At 43.7% G+C, this 19,375-nt stretch overlaps 1 protein-coding gene across 1 annotated transcript; it reads left to right on the top strand.

Annotated features, from left to right (window-relative positions):
- The first annotated feature begins 5,098 nt into the window (after positions 1-5,098).
- On the top strand, positions 5,099-18,672 carry LOC115192545 (RNA exonuclease 1 homolog). The gene is made up of 16 exons (XM_029751172.1): positions 5,099-5,547; positions 8,116-10,016; positions 10,967-11,068; positions 11,162-11,372; positions 11,627-11,784; positions 11,873-12,010; positions 12,260-12,383; positions 12,585-12,710; positions 12,808-12,945; positions 13,058-13,171; positions 13,304-13,377; positions 13,614-13,724; positions 13,842-13,957; positions 14,064-14,202; positions 14,306-14,426; positions 17,523-18,672. Exons 1-16 carry the CDS (start codon positions 5,361-5,363, stop codon positions 17,609-17,611), a joined length of 3,849 nt encoding a protein of 1,282 aa, XP_029607032.1. The 5' UTR covers positions 5,099-5,360; the 3' UTR covers positions 17,612-18,672.
- The last annotated feature ends 703 nt before the right edge of the window (positions 18,673-19,375 follow it).

The raw sequence follows: 19,375 nt of genomic DNA, 5'->3' as shown, positions 1-19,375 counted from the left end.
TACCTCCTGGGGGAGGAATGGGGTTTCTACACCATGGAAATCAAACTGAACTGGGGGTGGTGTGACCGGAGTGACCTCCTCGGCTGCCGTCTTTTCCAGGGAGTCTGAGTAGAGAGTAGGCACTCCCAGTAGGTGGTGTAGTCGGTTTTGCTTCAGAGTCATCTCAAGGAAATCAGTTGTTTCCTCTCCAATCATACGGATTAAAAATGATCTCGGCTTGGGATATGCAAAAAGATGGACAAAACATTGAGGACGAGGAGTCTTCACCAACCCTGGATATATTTTTGAACCTAAGGGCTTGCTAGATGTTCTAGTCTCCATCTTTTCCCGTTTCAGATCTTTCTGACTATTGATTGCCACCTGGGATATAACAGTAGTGTTGTTTTTTTTAAATGTGGTCTTTGCTTGGTCGTGATCTGTAACTTTGTCACGTACCATTGGTTGATTTTCCTCTTCAACAATGAAAAGAATTTCAGGAATCTTCTTTGTGGCCTGCTTCAGTCTTTCTGGAAGTAGCATCCCAATAACTCGAACCAACAATATGGCACGTCTCCATAACCTGAGTATGATCTTTCGGCGGATGCTGTGCTCTAGATTGTGCTTCCCTTGCATTTTTCCTGACAGTGGGTTATTCAACTCTGACCTGCCAGCAGGACCTTTGTTAGTAGAGGATGGCTCATCCTTAAAAACCACTGGTGGAGCATGGACTGTTTCACTCATCTCAGACACAAGAGTGGATAGATTGGATGTTGAGCTGAAGGAGGACCAGGAGGTAAATGAGCTCATAGAATCAGATGACCCCATAATGTTCAGAGGCCAAAAGCTGTACTCAGTCTCACTGCTGGTGGTGGTATCGTTTCTGGACTCTGGAGTGTCCACTCTGATGTTGACGCACCTGTCACCATCGTTGTTGCACAGGTGCATAGACCTACACTGTTTGCAGTCAGACGGTAACTCGACATGACGTTTGGAGGAAAATAAAAGTTTTCTCTTTGTTTCCAGTTCACTGGCCCTGTCGTAGAAAAAGTCATATTCATTGTCATATTCAGAGTCACATTTAGTAGCAGGGCTATAATCTGGGCTGGAGTCAAGATAGGAATCTGGAGGTTTCCTCCACCGTAGCTTCCTCTGTCTTCTGCTCCCACAGCTGACCTTGTGCACAGTGTTCTCTGGAAGATCATCCAGTTCATTCACATGGTCTAAGCAGCTACAGTTTAGAGTGTAGCTCTGGGTGGTCAAATCCTTCAGCATGTCCCTAGTGAGAAAAGATATCACTGATATTAATTTTAAAGACAAATCTATGAAATTCCTCAAGTGTTGGCTAGAGCGCGCACACACACACACACACACAAGGCTGGTGGGAGGGGCTATAGGAGGATGGGCCCATTGTAATGTCTGGAACAGAATAAATAGAACTGAGCCCAACGTGTGGTTTCCATACAGTACCAGTCAAAAGTTTGGACACCTACTCATTCAAGGGTTTTTCTTTATTTATACTATTTTCTACATTGTAGAATAATAGTGAAGACATCAAAACCATGAAATAACACATATGGAATCATGTAGTAACCAAAAGTCTAAAACAAATAAAAATGTAATTAAGATTTGAGATTCTTCAAAGTAGCCACCCTTTGCCTTGATGAGAGCTTTGCACACCCTTGGCAGTCTCTAAACCAGCTTCACCTGGAAAGCTTTTCCAACAGTCTTGAAGGAGTTCCCACATATGCTGAGCACTTGTTGGCTGCTTTTCCTTCACTCTGCGGTCTAACGCATCCCAAACCATCTCAATTGGGTTGATGGTCGGGTGATTGTGAAAGCCATCTGATGCAGCACTCCATCACTCTCCTTCTTGGTCAAATAGCGCTTACACAGTCTGGAGGTGTGTTGGATCATTGTCCTGTTGAAAAACAAATTATAGTCCCACTAAGCTCAAACCAGATAGGATGGCATATCGCTGCAGAATGCTGTGGCCTTGAATTCTAAATAAATAACCTAGTGTCACCAGCAAAGCACCACTACGCCTCTTCCTCCATGCTTCATGGTGGGAACCACACATGCAGAGATCATCCGTTTACCTATTCTGCGTCTCACAAAGACACGGCAGTTGGAACCAAAAATCTCAAATTTGGACTCATCAGACCAAAGGACAGATTTCCACCAGTCTAATGTCCATTGCTCATGTTTCTTGGCCCAAGCAAGTCTCTTCTTATTGGTGTGCTTTAGTAGTGGTTTCTTTGCAGCAATTCGACATTGAAGGCCTGATTCACGCAGTCTCCACTGAACAGTTGATGTTAATGTGTCTGTTACTTGAACTCTGTGAAGCATTTATTTGGGCTGCAATTTCTGAGGCTGGTAACTCTAATGAACTTATCCTCTGCAGCAGAGGTAACTCTGGGTCTTCCATTCATGTGGCGGTCCTCATGAGAGCCAGTTTCATCATAGTGCTTGATGATTTTTTGCGACTGCACTTGAAGAAACTTTAAAAGTTCTTGACTGACCTTCATGTCTTAAAGTAATGATGGACTGTCGTTTCTCTTTGCTTATTTTGTCATTTCTCTTGCCATAATATGGACTTGGTATTTTACCAAATAGGGCTATCTTCTGTATACCACCCCTACCTTGTCACAACACAACTGATTGTCTTAAATGCATTAAGAATGAAATAAACTCCAAAAATGTACTTTTAAAAAGGCACACCTGTTAATTGAAATGCATTCAGGGTGACTACCTCATGAATCTGGTTGAGAGAATGCCAAGAGTGTGCAAAGCTGTCATCATGGCAAAGGGTGGCTAATTTGAAGAATATCAAATATAAACAATATTTTGATTTGTTTACCACTTTTTTGGTTACTACATGATTCCATATGTGTTATTTCATAGTTTTGATGTCTTCACCATTATTTTACACTGTAGAAAATGGTAAAAATGAAGATAACTGGAATGAGTAGATGTGTCCAAACTTCCGAATGGTACTGTATGTATGATGTGTTTGATACCGTTTCATTCATTAAATTCCAGCGACTACAATGAGCTCATCCTCGTATAGCTCCTCCCACCAGCCGCCTCTGTCACTCACACACAAACATGTTTCTAAACTTACAAAAAATCTGTGTCATCATAGTCTTCATCATTTCCTCTCCATAGATCCCATAAGTACCACAGTATGATGCCCGAGCAGAACAAAAACACAACGGTCTTGACAAGGATTGTCACATCAAGACCTAGGAACAGAGGCCGAGAAGAGAAATTCTCACCGTTCCTAAAATAATTATTTGCTGTAGCAAACATACCGGCGACGGAAGCTATCATCTAGGCCTGCTACATTTAGTGTTCGGCATTTGCCCCGTTAATGGCGCGTTTGAAGGCTGGTTTAACCGTGAGCAAATGTAGCAAGAGCATAAAGTGGACCGCTCTAATCATGATTATTTTTTGTTGTTGTTTTTTTTAGATTATAATGTTACAATTAAAGCGTCATAAACTATTGCGTAATGCGTTCTAATTTGTGACACAGTTGACACAAACGCCATTTGAAGCAGATCAATTAAGGTCACTAGTTAGTAAGGAACTCCCCTCACCTGGTTGTCTAGGTCTTATTTAATAGGAAAAAACTAAAACCGGCAGACATTCGGCCCTCCGTGTAATGACTTTGACACCCCTGTTCTATCCTAATCCTGACAAACGTATGGGAGGGCTATGTCTATACCAAACAATTTGCTTAATCGATCGGCTTGACGCGCAGGTGAACTGTAGGCTATAATTGGGGAGAGTTTATTTTGTATCAGCGAGTTGGTGACTGAGTTTGAGTTCAGGAAGGTATATTTATATTTCTTCCCTCCCTCCCATAAAAATACTGGTGTCGTCCCCATTATGTAGGCGTATTTTTTTTAACAGAGGGAGCTTTGATTTATTTGTTTCTAGCTCAGGCTCATTCAGAGAGACTCATCCATGCTTTTATTACAAGAGACTTGACTGCTGTAATACTCCCCTGTCTGGTCTACCCAAGCAAGCCATTGGTCAACTGCAAAACATACAGAATGCTGCAGCATGGGTACTGACCAAGACCTGATGGAGAACAATCATTACACCGGTTTTAATATCTCTGCACTAGTTGCCTGTGAGTTCTAGAATTACAGACCCAGTGGGTCCCTCAGGCACTGGCCGTTTAACTATCCCAAAGCCTAGGACCAAGAGGCAATGGAGAGGCAGCCTTTTATGCCCCCAACTTCTGAAATAGCCTGCCAGAGAACCCGATGGCTGCCGATACTGGCCATATTTTGAAAAGATCTTAAAACACACTATTTTAGCATTTTTCCCTGTGAAGCGTGTTGCGTTAATGTTTGAAATGTGCTATAAATAAAGCTTGATTTGATATGGTTAGTCTATATTGATTTTATAGAACCATATCCTACATTGTAGCCCTATTGGGCCTAACTGTTGTGCAAAATCCTGTTGTACAATTTTGGCTACAAAAACCTGCTTGAATCAGACTAAACGCACAGGTATTTTGATGCGATATGTAATCAGGCCTTTGACAGACGATGGCCCATTTGGGGTTGATTTAACATTTTTAGAAAGGCTGTAAAATGTCTGTTTCAATCTATCAAATCGGTACAATTATCTTGGTAAACTCATTCTCACTCTTTAATTATCTTCTACATTTTAAGTCTGATTAGGATGAGTGAAGTTTATCTTCAAGCTGCTAGCTGTTCTGAGGACTATAAGGACTGGGGAAAAATGTGATGGGAACTTATGTGAGAAAAAAAAGGTTTCATTGATCTTATTTGTTAAGATCTGATCGACGTCAATATGCAATGTTGCAGCCCAATAGAACCAATGATGTGTATAAGAACTGAACAAGTTAGTCTAACCTTGGACCTTGGACCTTGCACATACTACACGTAGTAGAATTCAAAGGCAAATCTAGTGTATGTTACAATATTCTTAGAATCTTGAGGTAGCAGGGTGACCTAATGGGTTCATTTTCATAATCACTTTTGTAAGTCCTTAGTTACATTTAAAAAAATATTAGATAGCACATGTTTTAAAGGTAAGACATTAAACAAACAAGCGCAGACCGCGGGTACCTTACATGCTGACGATCTGGGCTGAATGTACACAGGCAAATATTTCGAGTTCTAGATGACGTAGTTATGTGCGACGTGGGGCTTTTTGCGAGAGTTTCTTTGGCCATCCAACATGGCGTCGTAGGGATTCTGTTGTTGTTGTATTGCACGTAGTTATGTGAAGGAAACCAAGTGGATTCATCTCCATTTACTCAAACTAAAAAACAAACCAACTAACTACTAGATTAAATTGCGTCGGTCTCGATTCGGCGGGTATGAGAGAGGTCTGGGAAGACTATGCTGAGATCCACCGGTTTCTTCCTTGGGATTGATTGCCCGTTTTACACGGATAGTTGCAATGTGAAAAGTGTCAAAGATGGGTGCAAAAGACCGTACTGTCACTTCAGACACAGTCAACAGAGACGGGCGTCTTATGGATCAAATGACATAAGAAAATCAAACGAGCTTTACTCCAAACAAAAGGGTGAGTTGCAATTATATTGTATTAATATTATATGGCTTACGTTAGCTAGCTAGCGAGTGTACACTATTATACAGTGGCTGCATAGTGTTTAACTTAGTTATATGTGAAAACATTGAGCTAGCTAAATTATTCCCTTACTGAAGGGTTGACAACACAATTGCAACTTGCACATTACATGAATCCTCTGAATCGGCTATACTGTGTAATTTCTTAGCTGCATTAACTAGTTACCTAGCTAACTAGAGTAAAGTGAAAGTGATACCGGGTTTTATTTATTTTTATTGAACCTTTATTTAACTAGGCAAGTCAGTTAAGAACAAATTCTTATTTACAATGACGGCCTACCAAAAGGCCTCCTGCGGGGACGGGGGCCAGGGATTAAATATAATATAAATATAGGACAAAACACATCACAACGAGAGACAACACTACATAAACAGAGACCTAAGGCAGCAACATGACAACACAGCATGGTAGCAACACAACATGGCAGCAGCACAAAACATGGTACAAACATTATTGGGCACAGACAACATCACAAAGGGAAAGAAGGTAGAGACAACAATACATCACACAAAGCAGCCACAACTGTCAGTAAGAGTGTCCATGATTGAGTCTTTGAATGAAGAGATTGAGATAGCTGAACAGTTTGAGTGTTTGTTGCAGCTCGTTCCAGTCGCTAGCTGCAGCGAACTGAAAAGACGAGTGACCCAGGGATGTGTGTGCTTTGGGGACCTTTAACAGAATGTGACTGGCAGAACGGGTGTTGTATGTGGAGGATGAGGGCTGCAGTGGATATCTCAGATAGGTGGGAGTGAGGCCTAAGAGGGTTTTATAAGTAAGCGTCAACCAGTGGCTCTTGCGACGGGTATACAGACATGACCAATTTACAGAGGAGTATAGAATGCAGTGATGTGTCCTATAAGGCGCATTGGTGGTAAATCTGATGGCCGAATGGTAAAGAACATCTAGCCGCTCAAGAGCACCCTTACCAGCCGTTCTATAAATTATGTCTCCGTAATCTAGCATTGGTAGGATGGTCATCGGAATCAGGGTTAGTTTGGCTGCTGGGGTGAAAGAGGAGCGATTACGATAGAAGAAACCAAGTCTAGATTTAACTTTAGCCTGCAGCTTTGATATGTGCTGAGAGAAGGACAGTGTACAGTCTAGCCACCCTCCCAAGTACTTGTATGAGGTGATTACCTGAAGCTCTAAACCCTCAGAGGTAGTAATCACACCTATGGGGAGAGGGGCATTCTTCTTACCAAACCACATGACCTTGTTCAGAACAAGGTTAAGGGTAGAGAAAGCTTGTTGGACACTAAGAAAGCTTTGTTATAGACCATTTAACACAATCCGGGGAGGGGCCAGCTGAGTATAAGACTGTATAATCTGCATATAAATGGATGAGAGAGCTTCCAAATGCCTGAGCTATGTTGTTGATATAAATTGAGAAGAGCGTGGGGCCTATGATCGAGCCTTGGGGTACTCCCTTGGTGACAGGCAGTAGCTGAGACAGCAGATTTTCTGACTTTATACATTACACTCTTCGAGAGAGGTAGTTAGCAAACCAGCCCAAAGACCCCTCAGAGATACCAATACACCTTAGCTGGCCCACAAGAATGGAATGGTCTACCGTAGCAAAAGCTTTGGCCAAGTCAATAAAAATAACAGCACAACATTGCTTAGAATCTAGGGCAATGGTGACATCATTGAGGACCTTTAAGGTTGCAGTGATACATCCATAACCTGAGCGGAAACCAGATTGCATACCCGAGAGAATACTATAGACATCAAGAAAGCCAGTTGATTATCAACAAGTTTTTCCAACACTTTTGATAAACAGAGCATAATATAAATAGGCCTATAACAGTTAGGATCAGCTTGACCTCCCCCTTTAAATAAAGGACGAACTGTGGCTGCCTTCCAAGCAATGGGAACCACCCCAGAAAGGAGAGACAGGCTTGGCGATGACAGGGGCAACAACCTTAAAGAAGAAAGGGTCTAAACCATCTGACCCAGATGTTTTTTTGGGGTCAAGTTTAAGGAGCTCCTTTAGCACCTCAGACTCTGTGACTGCCTGCAGGGAGAAACTTTGTAGCGGGGCAGGGGAAAAATAGGGAGAAGCATCAGGGATAGTCGCATTTAGAAGGGGTGGGAAATGAGGAAATGTTGGACGGGCAACGAGGCATGGCTAAGTCAAATAGGAATCCTGACTTAATGAAGTGGTGATTTAAAGAGCTCAGCCATGTGCTTGTCAGTAACTACCACGTCATCAACATTAAGGGATGCAGCTGTGTCTCTCTGAGGGGGACGTGTCTCTCTCTGACGGTGGGCGAGTAAGTGGTGTCTGGATGTTAACCCTTTGAATTTGAATATTTCTGCATCTCAAGTCAGGTTGGTTGACAACGGCATTTGAAACCTTATTTCTCTCATCACTCCAAGGCAGACCGACTAGAACGTATTCAACGGAACTGTTACAGTACTGTAAAACTGTACATTATTTTTTACAGTTGAAAATTATAGACAATTTGCTCATTCTAATCTGTATCTCATGGCTCTCTCCAGAGCAATGCGGCTATGACCCATTCAAACCAGAGGTAGTGAGACCTGAGGAGCAACAGAATGGGGAGCCTGCTGCTGCAACAGTGGACATGGGTGCCTTGGAGCTTGAGTTGGTCAATCGTGCCATCGAGGAGGTACGCAGTGAGGTGGAGCGGGAAAAGAAGAAACTCTCACGAATCGGGGATCAGGAATATGACCCTACCAACAGTTCCCCCAAAGTGGTTGCTAAATGGCCAAAACCACTGGCCGTGACATCACACTTGGCGTATGACCCAGGCAGTTATCAGATGACTACAACAGCTGATTACAACCCTACCCCTCGCTCCAGTAAGTACACCTTGGATTCCGACAGCAAGGACAACCATGCCAGCTCCATGGAATATGTGCCCACCTCAGTTACCAAAATAGCTGTGAAAAAGCCTGTTCCTCGAACACAAACTCCTCATCTACACTCTTTGCCTACTAGTCCTAAATACTCCACTATTGCATCCTGCTCCAAGAATAAGTACACAGTGGATAATTCTAAACCATCCACAGACATGGAATATGACCCTCTCTGCAACTATTCAGCAAAAATAGCTGGCAAGAATAAGAAAGACCAGAGGACAGGGGCTACTAAGGGCGAAGGAAAAAAGAGACCTCACCTGTCAGGGACAGGAAAGCAGTCAACAGATGAGGAGTATGTGCCAACCATTAAGAAGCCTTGGCAGGTAATACCAGACCCACTGAAGTACACTGCCAGTTTCTCTGAGTCTGATGAAGAGAGCTCTGGGACAGAGTATCGACCCACCTCTCTCAGCCGTCTGCAGAGGAGGAAAAGCAACAGTGGGTCAGTGGAGGAAGCCTCTTGTCCAGGGAAAGGAGAGAGGACGGAAGGAGTCGTATGTGGGCTGAAACAACAGAGGAGTCAGGAGTCTAAAAAGCAGCAGGACGCCGCACACTGGGAGTCAGAGGACTTGGAGAATCAGGAAATAGTAGCTAGGCAGAAAGACAAGCCAGAGACTGAAATAGTGGCAGGTAAAACCAGCCAAATGAAGAGCAGCAAAGTAAAGAAGGTGCATAAATCTGAAAAGGAGTGCAGTAAAAAGAGTGGTGGTGCTGGTGGTAGTAAAAAAGGAGCAGGGGACGGTGAGAAAATAAGTGATTCAAAGAAATCAAGCCACGAAACTGCAAAGAAAGACCGCAAGAATCAGGGAAAGAAAGAAGAAAAAGGCAAGATAAAGCATACATCCATAGACATAGGCAAGAAGGAGGGAAAGGGAGAAATGAGAAGTGATGGAAAGAGTAAGGTAAGGACAGACAAAGTTAAAGAGGAGTCAAGCAAGAGGGAGAATGAGAGAGAAAAGGGAGGTGGGGATAGTAAAAAACTGCAGACTTCAGACAAGGAAAAGGACTCTAAGTTTAAAGAACACAAGAATGGTAAATATGACAGCAATGAAAGAGAAAAAGATTCAAAGAAAGTTAGCAAAGGGAGTTCTAACAGCGGTAAAGACAAGGTGAAGAAAAGCAGCAGTAGCTCCTCTGATGGCAAAACAGGAAAGGTGGAACAAAGATCTCTGAGTCACGTAGATCTGTTTGGTGATGAGAGTGTAGAGGAGGAAAGTGAGGAGGATGATGACGATGAGGAAGAGGAGACAATTGTGAGGAAGTCAACTGCTCCTTTCAAGAGGGGGAGTTTGACTCGGAGGAATGTCTCAGAGCTCACCCCCTCATCCTCAGAGGATGAAGATGTTGGTGCAGAAGATAACGGAGGCTATGATGACATGGATGATTGTGGGGTGGACTACTCCAGTCTGCAGGTGGACATGGACTTTGACCTGGATAATGACCCAATGGAGGAGTGCTTACGGATCTTCAATGAATCCAAGGATGTGAAGACTGAGGACAAGGGAAGGCAAGCCAAGGTACCCATAGATTGCCATGTCCCTTCATTATTGCTTGTTTTGTATAATATTTCCTTGGTTTAGCATTCACTGCTGTTTATCCTGCTCGTTCAGGTCAGTAATGGTGTCATTATTTTAAGAATGGGACTGAATGTAATGTTTTTGTCTCCAATATCATACTGAACAAAAAAATGTATTCAGCGATTTTACTCTGTTACAGTTCATATAAGGAATCTGGCAATTGAATTAAATTCATTAAATTCATTCATTCATCACATGACTGGGTCAAGGGTGCACTGAGTAGCCAGGCCCAGCCAATCAGAGTTTTCCCCACAAAAGGGCTTTATTAAAGACAGAAATACTCCTCAGTTTCATCAGCTGTCTGGGGGGCTGGTCTCAGACGATCCCGCAGGTGAAGAAGCTGGATGTGGAGGTTTACACGTGGTCTGCGGTTGTGAATGAGGCCGGTTGGATGTACTGCCAAATTCTCTAAAACGACGTTGGAAGTGGCTTGTGGTAGAGAAATGAACATCAAATTATCTGGGAACAGCTCTGGTGGATATTCCTGCAGTCAGCATGCCAATTGCGCACTCCCTCAAAATTTGAGATATCTGTGGCTTTGCGTTTTGTGTCAAAACTGTCCATTTGTAATGGATTTTTATTGTCCCCAGCACCTGAGTAATGACAATACTGTTTAATCAGCTTCTTGATATGCTACACCTGTCAGGTGGAAGGATTAACTTGGCCAAAGAGAGATGCTCACCAACAGGGATGTAAACGCATTTATGCACAACATTTGAAAGGAATAAGCTTTTTGTGCGTATGGAAAATGTCTGGGATCTTTTATTTCAGCTCATGAAACTTGGGACCAGCACTTTACATGTTGCGTTTATATTTTTGTTCAGTATGTATTTGTAGAATATTGTATGAAATGTACTGTACATTTGCTCAAAGTTTCTCTCCCTTCCCAGCCCTCTAAAGTTTCAGAGGATGAGGATTCCACAGAGAGCAATCAAACCACTCTTTTCCCCGGTCAGAGGAAAAGGGTTTCACATTTCTCAGCCAAAGGAAGTGTGAGTTTGTTCCCTGGTATTTACCCACCTCTCTATGGTAACTCAAGTAGCAAAAAGCCTTTCATTGATTACAAACTGGATTCTGTGTTTCAGACTGAGGCAACCCCGAAGCCTCCACCATACAGGAGACTGACTGCCCAGGAGATCTGTTACCAGCGTATGCAGATAGCACAGCAGCAGGCTGCCCAGCTGGCTGCAGCTGTGAAGACTGCCTCCACACCCATGCCTAACCCCAGCCCTTTCCCTGGGGAGAGGAAGAGATTAGCCCACCGCCCCACCCCTTTACCATCCTCTTCCAAATCTGGTAGGAAAGCTTGTCCATTCTTATTTATTTCTTATTGTCGAGAAGGAACCTGCAAGTAAGCATTTCGTTGGATGGTGTATATCATGTGTATTCTGTACATACGACTAATAGAAGTTTCAAGTTTTGTCTTCCACACCATGTAGGTCATGTCATCTAACACAGTTTACATACATTACGATTGCACAAACAATATGAGACCAGAGAAGTGTAATTTAAGGTGTGTTGTTGAGAAACCTTTCTGTATCTGACTGAAGGTCTTGCCGCGGCGAAGTCGGCGGGCAGCAGAGTGTTATCGCTCACCAGTACCCTCCCAGCAGGTCTCTCTGTGAAGGCCCAAACATCAGCCGGCATCCTGTCAAAGACCACCACCACTATTGTACAGAAGAGGGTGGCACACACTCCCACAATGAAGGTAACGCCAGACATTTATATTATGCCACAACAACCCAGAAAATGGATCTTAACGTCTATTGTAATTGACATGATTTTTCTTTTCTCAGAGCTCTGCAATGAAGCGGCCAGTTATTCCCACCGCGTTTGGGGCCAAAGTGCCCACCAACGTCCGCCAGCGATACCTCAACACATTTATAGACGAGTGTATGAAGTTCTGCCCCTCAGAAAACATGGCCTTCCAAATGGTATGAGACCACACAGGGTTGAACTGATTCATCATCAAATCCATCCATGTCTACAGTAAAGTATGTGTGCTCATAGCACAGCTAGTGGTATCCCATTTCAGAGAAGGGTGGATGAGTTATGTTTGTGAAATCTTTGATGTGGGTTCAGTTGATTTATCCTTACACATTTTTAGGTGCTTATTCATAGTGTGCCACTCTCTTTACTTGTATATATGGGTTGATGGTTGTAACAGCTGACGGTCTCTCTAGGCCCTGGAGGAGGAGAAGGTGGTGTATGACCGGAGCAGCAGTAAGAATATCTACCTCAACGTGGCAGTCAACTCACTGAAGAAGCTACGCAGCAAGAGCAGCTCCCCCAACTCACTCGTTGCCAGTATGTCACTGATACATACAGTATCCATGTAGCAATTTCAAACAGATGGTGTTTGGTGTCGTTGCAATGCTCATGTTAGTCATTGCCATTTGGCACAGATCTAGGAGAAACATTACCCCCCAAAATTCATATTTTTACCATTAGGTGAAAAACACCAAACTAACTGTATATCAGAGTCTTATCAGCTTGCTTGTCTTTCAGTGAACCCTGCAGTGGTGGGGAACAGGAAGTCCCAGTCCCATGAAGAAGTGCTGGGGGGGCGCCTCGCTGCCAAGACCAGCTTCACGATAAACAGGACGGGCAAGCAACAGGCAGAGAAACTCAGTGGTGAGTAGCTAGTCCTCATCTGGTTGGAGCTGGTTTTACTGGTGGCAGAGGCAGTGGGGGTTTGTATTCCAGCTATGTGTTATCTGGTCTGCTGTAGGCGCTACTCTGTACCGGAAGCTGAGGGACTATCTGATGACGGAGGAACGGCTGCAGGAGCATGGATACCCTAGGCCACACCCTGAGCGCTCAGGTCGAGCCGTGGTCCACAACATCCCAGAGAAGAACAACATTGACCGTAAGTCTTTACAAAGCACCTACAAACCCTCCTCAGTCTGGGGGTGGATCCAATCCTTCTCGACCAGACACATACAAAAAATGTTCTTCCACTAATCTCTTCTCGTTTCAAGCGTTTGCCAAGGTGTGCTGTCGATGTGGGGCCGAGTATAAGATCAATACCAACGGCAACTGTGTTCGCAAGGAGGAGTGTAATCACCACTGGGGCCGTCTGCGCAGACATAAAGGTCTGTTATTCTGTCTAATAACTTGTACGTTGTTTTCATTTTTTCATGCTGTAAAGGGCAAGATGTTAGGATTTGAATGTAGTTGCCCATTTTGGATGGAACTAGTAAGGGCTTCTGTCCGTCTATGAATAGTGTCGGGAGGCTGGGAAACCAACTACAACTGCTGCTCAGGAGCTGTGGGCTCTCCTGGTTGCTCCGTGTCTAAGGTAACATCACGCAGTTCCTCTGCATTGCATTTCTGCAAACAGAACCCAGTAATAATGTGAATACTGAACTGTTATGGGAACAGAAGGGGGCAGTGTTGTCCATGGCACATCGTGACTGCTACTTCATTAGACCTGATGCCTCCTCAGAATCCCATCTCTGTGCTTATATTTAAGAATGAGTAAATTCCACCATTATTTTTAAAAGGTGGTCCACCTTGCGTCTTCTCTGTTCATAGCAACACGTTCAGGACGGACGCAAAGAGTCTTTGGGTGGCTACGTTCAGACCTTTGAGAAACAGCTGCCCCCGGACGGCAACTGTGGAGTCTATGCCCTGGACTGTGAGATGGTGAGCTGGCTGCTGCGCTGCTTTCCTTCGGGCACAATTAGCTGTTTGAGTGCTGAGAGTGGCTCTCAATACCCTATATAATGTGTCCTCTCTCTTTCTCTCACTCCTTGGTAACAGTGCTACACAAAGCAGGGTCTGGAGCTGACCAGGGTGACTGTTATCAACTCTGAGCTGAAAGTCATCTATGACACATTTGTTAAACCTGAAAGCAAAGTGGTAGACTACAACACACGGTAATGGATACAGAAGATCTTTGTTCAGTCTTTAGTGTGGAGATATAGCTAGCATGCACGCGCACACACAAGGACAAAATGACAATGTTCATCATGTTTTGCACAGGTTTTCGGGTGTAACGGAGGAGGACCTGGAGAATGCCAGCATCACCCTGAGAGATGTGCAGGCGGTGATGCTCAACATGTTCAGCGCTGAATCCATCCTCATAGGACACAGCCTGGAGAGTGACCTTTTTGCCCTCAAGGTAAACATACACACTCCCCTAATCTGATTGCCCTCTGGTCGTTATGCGTGTGTGGTTGTGATGTGGCCCACTCACTCTGTACCTCTCTCTGCTGTCTTCGTAGGTCATACACAGCACTGTAGTGGACACAGCCATCGTGTTCCCCCATCGCCTGGGCTTACCCTATAAGCGGGCCCTGAGGAACCTCATGGCAGACCACCTCAAACGCATTATACAGGACAGCGGTGAGCAGCGAAACCCTCATTACCATGTTTATTATTGTTTCTATGATATACAGTTGAAGTCGAAAGTTTACATACACCTTTTCACAATTCCTGACATTTAATCCTAGTAACAATTCCCTGTTTTAGGTCAGTTGGGATCACCACTTTATTTTAAGAATGTGAAATGTCACAATAATAGTAGAGAGAATCATTTATTTCAGCTTTTGTTTCATCACATTCCCAGTGGGTCAGAAGTTTACATACACTCAATTAGTATTTGGTAGCATTTCTTTTAAATTGTTTAACTTGGGTCAAACGTTTCGGGTAGCCTTCCACAAGCTTCCCACAATGAGAGTTGGGTGAATTTTGGCCCATTCCTCCTGACAGAGATGGTGTAACTGAGTCAGGTTTATAGGCCTCCTTGCTCACACACGCTTTTCAGTTCTGCCCACAAATTTTCTATGGGATTGAGGTCAGGGCTTTGTGATGGCCACTCCAATACCTTGAGGACTTTGTTGTCCTTAAGCCAGTTTGCAACAACTTTGGAAGTATGCTTGGGGTCATTGTCCATTTAGAAGACCCATTTGTGACCAAGCTTTAACTTCCTGACTGATGTCTTGAGATGTTGCTTCAATATATCCACATAATTTTCCTCCCTCATAATGCCATCTATTTTGTGAAGTGCACCAGTCCCTCCTGCAGCAAAGCACCCTCACAACATGATGCTCCACCCCCGTGCTTCACGGTTGGGATGTTGTTCTTCGGCTTGCAAGCCTTCCCCTTTTTCCTCCAAACATAACGATGGTCGTTATGGCCAAACAGTTCTATTTTTGTTTCATCAGACCAGAGGACATTTCTTTGTCCCCATGTGCAGTTGCAAACCGTAGTCTGGCTTTTTTATGGCGGTTTTGGAGCAGTGGCTTCTTCCTTGCTGAGCAGCCTTTCAGGTTATATCAATATATGACTCGTATACTGTGAATATAGATACTTTTGTACCTGTTTCCTCCAGCATCTTCACAAGGTCCTTTGCTGTTCTGGGATTGGTTTGCACTTTTCGCACCAAAGTACGTTCATGTCTAGGAGACAGAATGCGTCTCCTTCCTGAGTGGTATGACGGCTGAGTGGTCCCATGGTGTTTATACTTGCATACTATTGTTTGTACAGATGAACGTGGTACCTTCAGCCGTTTGGAAATTGCTCCCAAGGATGAACCAGACTTGTGGAGGGCTACAATTTGTTTTTCTGAGGTCTTGGCTGATTTATTTTGATTTTCCCATGATGTCAAGCAAAGAGGCACTGAGTTTGAAAGTATACTTTGAAATACATCCACAGGTACACCTCCAATTGACTCAAATGATGTCAATTAGCCTATCAGAAGCTTCTAAAGCCATGACATCATTTTCTGGAATTTTCCAAGCTGTTTAAAGGCACAGTCAACTTTGTATGTAAACGTCTGACCCACTGGAATTGTGATTAAGTGAAGTAATCTGTCTGTAAACAATTGTTGGAAAAATGACTTGTGTCATGCACAAAGTAGATGTCCTAACCGACTTGCCAAAACTATAGTTTGTTAACAAGAAATGTGTGGAGTGGTTGAAAAACGAGTTTTAATGACCCCCAACCTAAGTGTATGTAAACTTGCGACTTCAACTGTATACTGGGAAAAAATAACATGTAAAGTGTTGGTTTCATGAGCTGAAATAATAGATCCCAGAAATGTTCCATATGCACAAAAATCATATTTCTCTCAAATGTTGTGCACAAATTTATTTACATCCCTGTTAGTGGGCATTTCTCCTTTGCCAAGATAATCCATCCACCTGAGAGGTGTGGCGTATCAAGAAGCTGATTAAACGGCATGATCATTACACAGGTGCACCTTGTGCGGGGGACAATAAAGGCCACTCTAAAATGTGCAGTTTTGTCACACAGCACAATGCCACAGATGTCTCAAGTTGAGGGAGAGTGCGATTGGCATGCTGACTGCAGGAATGTTCACCAGAGCTGTTGCCAGGATATTGAATGTTAATTTCTTTACCATAAGCTGTCTCCAACATCGTTTTAGAGATTTTAGAAAGTATTTTCTAACCGGCCTCACAACCGCAGACCACGTGTAACCACACCAGCCCAGGACATCCACATCCGGCTTCTTTACCTCGTCTGAGACCAGCGACCCGGACTGTTTGCACAACTGAAGAATTTCTGCACAAATTGTCAGAAACAGTCTCAGAGAAGCTCATCTGTGTGCTCGTCGTCCTCACCAGGGTCGTAGCAGACTTCAGTGGGCAATTTCTCACTTTCAATGGCCACTGACGCTGAAGATATGGGCTCTTCACGGATGAATCCCGGTTTCAACTGTACCGAGCAGATGACAGACAGCGTGTGAGCAAGTGGTTTGCTGATGTCAATGTTGTGAACAGAATGCCCCATGGTGGGGTTATGGTATGGGCAGGCATAAGCTATGAACAACTAACACAATTGCATTTTATCGATGTAAATTTGAATGCACAGAGATACCGTGATGAGATCCTGAGGCCCATTGTCGTGCCATTCATCCGCCGCCATCACCTCATGTTTCAGCATGATAATGGACGGCCCCATGTTGCAAGGATCTGTACACAATTCCTGTAAGCTGAAAATGTCCCAGTTCTTCCATGGCCTGCATACTTATCAAACATGTCACTAATTGAGCATGTTTGGGATGATCTGGATCGACGTGTACGACAGTGTGTTCCAGTTCCCGCCAATATCCAGTAACTTCACACAGCCATTGAAGAAGAGTAGGACAACATTCACAGGTCACAATCAACAGCCTGATGAACTCTATGCGAAGGAGATGTGTTGCGCTGCATGAGGCAAATGGTGGTCACACCAGATACTGACTGGTTTTCTGATCCATGCCCCTACTTTTTTTGGTACATTTTCTGTGACCAACAGATGCATATCTGTATTTCCAGTCGGTCATGTGAAATCCATAGATTAGAGCCTAATGAATTTACAGTATTTCAATTGACTGATTTCCTTTATATGAACTGTAACTCAGTAAAATCTTTGAGATTGTTGCAAGTTGCATGTCAACAAATCCTTAGTAGGCCATTTCCCTCTCTCTGGTTTCAGTTGAAGGTCATGACTCCAGTGAGGACGCCTGCGCCTGCATGGAGCTTATGATGTGGAAGATCCGAGAAGACGCCAAGGTGAAGAGGTGACCTCTGCCTTCTCTTATCTGCCCACCTCCCCTCTAACCGGACTGCTGCAGACAGACAGGGAGGGAGAGAGAGAGGCGGGGCGCTGGAGGCCCGGAGAAAGAACTGTCAGTCTGAGAAGCCATCAGCCCAGCACTTGACAAGAAAGAAGTAGCGGGAACGCTTCAGGTATTCCAAAACAGCCACAGCACTTGAGTTCCACTGACTGGGATAGGACCTTGACAGAGGGTGAGAATAGGCTCCTCTGCAGATATCTGCACAGACAGTCAATTCACTACCTTGCCTGGACAGGTGGGCCATTGTGAACAGGTGCTGCTCCGGCCTTGTTGGAATACAGCAGAGCCAGAGCCCTCGATGGAGCAAGCAGGGAAAGAGCAGAAATCAGCAGTGTTTTAATTTACTGTTTACTCATTTCATTTATAAGATCCATGATCATGATTGTCACCAGTTTTTGTTGGTATCTATTATTCTCCTCCCGCCATCTATTTCTGAAAGACGGGGGGTTACATCGATGGCTCCCATCAAATATAACCTTTCTGTCAAATGAAAATGACAGACCTGTCAGGGCATTGGACTTGTTCACATTGTTAGGGTGAAAATGAAATTGCTGCCGAGTTGCATCCTTGGCCCAACTTGCACTCTCTGTTCTCACGTTACATTAAATGTGGTCAGTCTCTTAGTATTTTGGTGGCTCTCAAATTTCATTCATCATGACGGACTTGGTCAGAACCCAAACCAGAAATATGAATGTCTAAAATTGTCCTGGAATGGTTGATAAGAGATATTGTGTTGAATAGCTTGACCATGAAATCTCAACTTCTCTGTTCTGTACACGGCATTAAAGTAACTTAGTTTCTATCTTTGCCTATGTCCACATTATGCAGCGATTTAGTTATTCAGTGTAGACCGATATGAAACCGTTTATATTAACTAACGCCTATCATTTTTTATATGGTATAACATATACTGGTAAAAAAAAAATTGTGCTGTAAATATGCTGTAAATTGTTTCCTTTTGTATTATCTTTTTCTATTAAAAAGATTGAAAAGATCTGGTTTACTTAATAATTTCAAAGTAAACCTTTTTTTCTGCCAATGTCAAAGCAGGATAAACACAACATCACTAACAAGAAGTGCCTTCTTCACTGAGTGTACAAAACATTAAGAACACCATGACACAGACTGACCAGGTGAAAGAATTGATCCCTTATTGATGTCACCTGTTAAATTCACTTCAATCAGTGTAGCTGAAGGGGAGGAGACGGGTTAAAGAAGTATTTTAAGCCTTGAGACATGGGGTATGTATGTGTGCCGTTCAGAGGGTGAATGGACATGACAAAATACTTAAGTTCCTTTGAACAGGGTGCCAGGCACACCGGTTTGTGTCAAGAACTGCAACGCTGCTGGGTTTTTCATGCTCAACAGTTTCCCCATGTGTATCAAGAATGGTCCACGACCCAAAGGACATCCAGCCAACTTGACACAACTGTGGGAAGCATTGTAGTCTACATGGGCCAGCATCCCTGTGGAATGTTTTCGACACCTTATAGAGTCCATGCCCCAACGAATTGAGGCTGTTCTGATGGCAAAAGGGAGGTGGGGGGGACTCAATATTAGTAAGGTGCCCTTAGTTTTGTACACAGTGTGTAATATATAGTTTTCCAAATGTAGGTTGTTTATTTATGTTAGTGCATATCATGTGTGTTTATAGTACAGTACATTCTTGCTATTGCAGCTGTCATATCTCTCTACCCTGTGTGTGTACTCT

This window comes from Salmo trutta, chromosome 4 (assembly GCF_901001165.1).
Source record: "Salmo trutta chromosome 4, fSalTru1.1, whole genome shotgun sequence".
In the NCBI taxonomy this organism is placed as follows: domain Eukaryota; kingdom Metazoa; phylum Chordata; class Actinopteri; order Salmoniformes; family Salmonidae; genus Salmo; species Salmo trutta.
This window is presented reverse-complemented; position numbering and strand designations above follow the sequence as displayed.

Excerpts from the sequence above, each read along its gene's own strand:
- LOC115192545 (XM_029751172.1), top strand. The coding sequence starts at position 5,361 with ATGCTGAGATCCACCGGTTTCTTCCTTGGGATTGATTGCCCGTTTTAC. Across the intron at positions 12,946-13,057 it reads AGAGAAGAACAACATTGACC|CGTTTGCCAAGGTGTGCTGT; the intron begins GTAAGTCTTTAC and ends TCTCGTTTCAAG. Across the intron at positions 13,725-13,841 it reads ATGCCCTGGACTGTGAGATG|TGCTACACAAAGCAGGGTCT; the intron begins GTGAGCTGGCTG and ends CCTTGGTAACAG.